This window comes from Montipora capricornis, chromosome 2 (genome assembly GCF_036669925.1).
Source record: "Montipora capricornis isolate CH-2021 chromosome 2, ASM3666992v2, whole genome shotgun sequence".
NCBI lineage: Eukaryota > Metazoa > Cnidaria > Anthozoa > Scleractinia > Acroporidae > Montipora > Montipora capricornis.
This window is the reverse complement of record NC_090884.1, coordinates 2,228,306-2,234,305: the sequence shown is the minus strand read 5'-3', so window position 1 is coordinate 2,234,305 and position 6,000 is coordinate 2,228,306. Positions and strand designations below refer to the sequence as shown.

The window sequence follows — 6,000 nt, the reverse complement described above, 5'->3', positions numbered from 1 at the left end:
AAAAATTGTATAAACTTGCTTGTGCATTTTCATGATTAATTTTTATGGACACTCCTGATGTTTTGAAGTTTTCAATTGCCTACTTGTCATTTTGAGTGAACCATAAATCACAAAATGCCCAAGCAAGTTCATTCACATGCCTATACAATTGACGTCAGATTGGTGCCTAACATTAAAGGCGCGTGGTCATGGTAATTTTTAACTGCTTGTTGTCTCATTGAGTGTCAATTGGGTGTACTTCTACGCTAATAATACTTTAGTTCACACCCATAGCATCCCTGACAACCCAAAGGGTAACAAAAATTCAAATGTCCTTTAATCAAAATGTAACAATGAGTTGAAAACACAAAAGCTGATAAAGTTGGGCATTTTTTCAAATCTGAATCTACCCACTCCAAGTGTTTTGCCTCAGGTGTTAACAATGTGGACCAGCATAACTTTTGAGTTAATATCAATACAAAATCGCCTTTTAGCCTTCAGAGTGATAGTAAAAAGCATGACAAAACCTCTTAATGGCACTAGCTCCTCAAAAGGGGAAACATTGTATGGTGCAGGAAACAACCTAAGTTAAAACATGAGGCAACTATAAATTATGATTAAGTCTGGAGTTTTGAGTACACTACTTCCTCAGACAGTCCTCAGGCCGTTGGTTGTTTTTGAGAAACACAAACCTCTCTATGTCAACTTGGTCATTGTATCCTTTGGTGAGAGACTTTTCAAAATTGTCCCAGCCTTTAGAGTTCATTTGAATGAAGCGACCAAGAGCAATAGGAAGCCCGCACAAGATCCCATCTCTTGTCATATGTTCTTCAAGTGCATGCACCGTCATTCCCACAAGGTTGTCTGTGCGAGCAAAGCAGTACTCCTTTACACAAAGGTGAATCTCATAATTACCCAGAACATCTTCATTGCCAATAGTACTGGCAAGAGGACCAGTTGCAAAGTAGGAAATAAGCCTTGTAATCATTAAATTGAACTCTCCACCTAATGAACACTGTAGTAAGCAAGCAACTCTACATAAAAACACCATTTTTCAATTCCCCATTTTATCTGCCGGTCAAACTCTGTATTTACACAATCCCATAGACAGCCACTCTCTCTCAAAAATTGGAAAAAAAAAAATTTTTGAGGACACCCACACATTATAATTGACTCTTGGCAAAGAAATGTCTTTATATTGCAATTCAAAAGCAAAACTACTGGTATGACCTTTGGATAGAGCAGCAGAACAGTTGGTTCGTTTTTGGTCAAATCTACATTTGTCCCCAGGAAAGCAAGCTGTCCGTTCATTCGATATGAACAAGAGTCCAACATGTCTTTGTAGCGTCACGTTATGGGAATACTTCTCACTCTATTCACTCTGATTCTTCGTAAGCAGACTTCTCTACTGACAGTCACTTTTCCCAATCCGCGATGGTGTCACACTTATGAGAGAGTTGACTGTTATTACATCTAATTTACCATTTCATATTTTGAATGTTCAAGATGAAATCCTGAACAAATTTCCTGAGAGACCCTGGGAATGAGGTTTTTTTTAAATCAAAAGATGGAGTGAGTTTTACAGTCATTCTAAAAGTATGTAAATACAGGTAGCTGGATATAAATTATAGTTTATAGGTCATTGTTTCTGGTCACAAAAAGCTAAACTTTTGTAAGTTGAAACTTCCAAGCAAAACCTGTTTCATCATTATAGTAGGAGACCATTGTTGTTCTTTGATTTTGTGGCATATTTACGCGTCTTGTCATTGAGATTTGGTCCAACAATGTTAACTTCCACAAAAGGACGAACTCATTCCTGAATTCACAGGTAAGCGGCAGTGAATAACTGGGGTAATTTTTACAACTGTAGGCGGTGAAAAAACATACATTCATCAAAACTCAGAAATCGAAAATTGTTTAACAGTAATCTTACCATGATGACTGCCATATTCAAATCTCTTGCAGCAACAACTGAAAAAGAAAAATAAATTAATAAAATCATTCCAGAAAATAGCATGCAAGATATTTGATACACAAAAGCCCAAGTTGCAGTTTTTAATATTGATAGATAGAAATTTACCACCTTTAGAAAGACTGGTTTCAGATAAGGTCAACTCCTGGAGATCTTAAATCTTTTTCTTTGCATACACCCTGCCTATCATCTACCTAACCAACCCCGAGGAATTGGACCACCCCAAAACTTGACACCCCCTGAATTAACTTCTCTTTCCTCTCCCCCTGCCCCCCCCCCCCCCCCACTTCAACAAAAAACAATTGACTTGGGTTAGCGTGTTGAAAATTGTACCCCAGCTAAAAAGTGGGCTGCAGGGAGGCATCTTATGAACCAATAAAATTTCTTATCCTGCCTGCATCCAAGGGGTTTGTAAAGTTAACTGCTCCTTTCTGTGTGCAAGAAAGCCAGAAGCCAGAAATTTGTGACTAAAATATTTAAGCTTACAGAAGAGAGAAGGTCCAAAGTCACTTTCATCCAGGAGATTTGGTTCAGTAACCAGGACACTCCCGGATAATCCTGGAGCAGTTGGCATATAATGAGGTTCGGAAACAACCTGCAGTAAAATATCTTGGACAAAAGAACCAGTCCATACACAAAACATCACTAGATTATCAGCTTGTGTCATACCTTTGGACAGTAACCTTGTGCTCTCACGCTTTTTTTTTTTTTTTTTCTAACCAGGATGCGGTGAAAAGGTCAACCTGTACTGACACCTCCCCTACTGGGTTATCAACCCCTGGATTCTCTGGAAAGTAGACAAAAGACATAGTTATGTAGTTACATCTTCACAAAAAAGTCCTTGCCTAAAAAAAATAACATGATTGAAGGCTGTGAGGCAATTACATGTTAAAAAGAGTAAAATATGTTGAGCCTTCAGCCAAAGGAAAGAGTCTCCTTCTCCCATTATAGCGAATTTTTTGTAAATCACTTTTAACAATGCTGCCCACATTCAAAATTCAAGCTCTGCTCAATGTTTAAATTAAATTGTTGCCCTTTTATCACAAATTAAACATTTCATTCGATGTGGAGGAAAACTTAAACAAACAAATTCATGTTTACAAGGTTGTTTGCATAATTTCTTCTAACCGCGAGCAATCAGTTTAAGCAACCCTAGTGAAGTTTGGCTCTTACAAATTCTTTGATGAGTGATTCTGTTGTTTTGTGTGTAAAAGTGACAGGGCAGAATTGAGGGACTGTAGTTGCGAAAACACTTGTCCAAGAAAGTCCTTCTTCAGATCCACTGCCAGAGGCATGAAAGTAGTCTCTTTAAATAGAATGGTTAAGCTTGATCAGTGGAATAGAGAATGTAGAATATAGCAATAATCAGTGGATACATAGCCTTAAGTTTAAATTATTGAAAGATATATTCACTATTGATAATAATTATGAGGGGAAACCAGGGTTAGTAGTGGCAGGTGGTGAGGGTGGTCACCCTTCACAATTTGTGGACTTCCAAGGTGGACTGCATTGTGTTGGTTCTTTAATCTGCTTCAAAAAGTAATTTTCTAAAAAAAATTCTAGTTTTCCATTTTCTTCAAACAACAGCATTTAATGTCAAGTACTTTATTGATTTGATGTCTCCTTTGATTTGGTAAACACTTGTTGTTGCTCAATAAGCCTAATGTGCTAATTATGTGATTACCAGGGTAAACAATGCATTGGCAGCATTGAAAAAGTCCAAAACCTGGACCTTTTTTTGTTTGAGGTTCAGTGGTTGGAAAATGAAATGAAAAAAAGTAACTATCAAAATTATTTAAAGGGGACAGTGTGGTGCCTTATGAGTAATAAGCAAGAAACAAAGGGTTTGGTAACTGGAAAACAAGGGGCCTGTTTCTCTAAAGTCCCAAAACTTTCAGGTGTCAAAATTCCCTCTATCTTATAAGCCCACATTCGCCCAAAAGTCATTGCCCACCGTGACTGAATTTCGTGTAACACAAAATTACCTAAATATCTGAAATGTTGTTTCCCGCTTGATTCGCCTGAGTGCCTTTAGTCAATCACATCACGTATTTCGACAAGTCATCATTTGAAAAACAAAAACAAACGGCCACATGACTTTCGGGCGAAGGTGGGCCCTTAAGAAGGGAAAGGTTTTAAGTTCACAAATTTCACAATATTATTAGTTTCCTTTTAGGTATCTTAATTAAAAGCATACTAAAAGATTAGCTTTTAGTGGACAGCAGTTTCCACAATGGCTTTTTGGACCTGAAATTAAAGGGTCCCAGGGTACAAGGAGGAAAATGTCATAAGAAGTGCACAAAACAACCTTAACCCACTTTTTACTTTGAGTCCAGTTCCTGTAATAACAATCCTGGAAACATTTGTGAAAGGGAAACACTTTTACCACAGGGCTAACTTTTCTTCCTTGATTCATCCTTACTAATTAGAACTGGACGTTTCTGCAAATTACCTTTATTCTCACAAGAGCAGTTTCTAACACAGCACACTGCTTCAAACTCATGTCTCTGGAATCAAATTGGCTGGTTATTCCTCCCATCTCCTGAATAAGAAGAAAGAAAGTCAGCCGCATCACAACAAGTCCAACTAACCATAAATTATTTTTATGGTGGGTTAATGACTACAAAAGCAGACAGCCAGTAGGTCAAGAAAAATGTTTCCTTTTTATCTTGATCGCTTAACCCTTTCACTCCCAAGAGTGCCACTTATAGATTTTACTCTGTCTAACGCCAGACAATTTTACTCGTCAATGGGGAACCCCACGGGGGTGAAAGGGTTAAAGGAGAGGCAGGAAAGATACATGTTGTTAAACTCCCACCCGAACCATTCACTGGGATTCCATAATTAATGGCAAAACATCTACCTTACCTTGACATCTATCAGAGGAGGTAGGACTACTATCTTTTCAATATTCTGCAAGTTCAACTTCCACAGTTCCTGGGAAGCATACACACAGTTAATCAAGAGGAATTACAAAGCACAGTATGAAAACATGCAGTAGTTACAAATGACATCACTTTTACTAGGTAAATAATTTTTCATAAGGTGCTTTTTGTATATAGGATTGATTATTATTCTTGTTGTCATCTGTCACTGTGTAAAATGTAGCCATCCCAGTTATAACCACAAAACCACTTTCCAACAGCTTCTGTGTTACAGCTTCAAACCAGATGTCAGTCAATAGATTTTGTGTCCTTCTTTCCATATTTCAGTTTTAAAAGCTGCTCTTTGATGCATGCATCAATAAATATTGTTACAGCATGCTTCTGGTTTGGTGGGTTTACAATGGTGAACTGCTTTAAATTTGTTAGCAAAATAGTAATGTTAATTAGAATAATAACAATATTAGTATAACAATAACAATTATTCAAAAACAGTGGATAGTGTTGAAGTCACACCCTGATTGGCTACTCAAACTTGTGCAGGATTTGTTCCCGAAAATACTGTATTCGCTGCAGAAATAAATGAGTTAAAATCATCTTTTTGCGCAACATTATCTCACTGTTTTAGTATAATTATGTCGTAGTTCACACAAGTAGTCCATTTTTTTCAAACTGGTTTAATTTTTTTTTTGATAACACCACCCATTTCAACATAGTTGGGACATCTTTCTGTAATTAAGTGAACTCTTTATGGAGTACAGTTAAGTTGACAGTCTCTACTCGATCCTCGAAACTCGATTCTCGCATCACGAAGGTTGAGACATTCAAGTTTCAAGACGCAAGAACCAAGGATCGAGAGTCAAGAAAGATGAACTTTGGAATAATGCATAAACTTGAAAAGAATTCAAGAAAGTTATTTATCTCTCAAAGAAATAAACAATTGTGCTAACAGAACCCTTTGTACGCAATATTCATGTCGACTCTAAGCAGACTCTCAACATTCTTGGCTGGCCAAAAAATATCATCTTGATTATCCTTATGCATGTAAAAAAAAGTGTTGCAATTTTATTTATTTAATTTTTCTGAAAAAAAAATACACAAGTTTTAATACACGTTCACCCAATCAGGTCTCAACGTTACAAACTTGTTGCATGAAAAATTGAACTA

At 36.9% G+C, this 6,000-nt stretch overlaps 1 protein-coding gene across 2 annotated transcripts in view; it reads right to left on the bottom strand.

Moving 5' to 3' along the window:
• Positions 1-6,000, bottom strand: part of LOC138038417 (protein unc-13 homolog B-like) — a 61,125-nt gene that overhangs the window by 9,484 nt on the left and 45,641 nt on the right. For both annotated transcript variants that reach the window (XM_068884275.1, XM_068884276.1), the window contains 2 exons: positions 4,820-4,888; positions 4,404-4,493 (listed from right to left, as the gene is read on the bottom strand). In XM_068884275.1, coding sequence (XP_068740376.1) covers positions 4,404-4,493; positions 4,820-4,888 — 159 coding nt within the window. The remainder of the gene's footprint in view (positions 1-4,403; positions 4,494-4,819; positions 4,889-6,000) is intronic.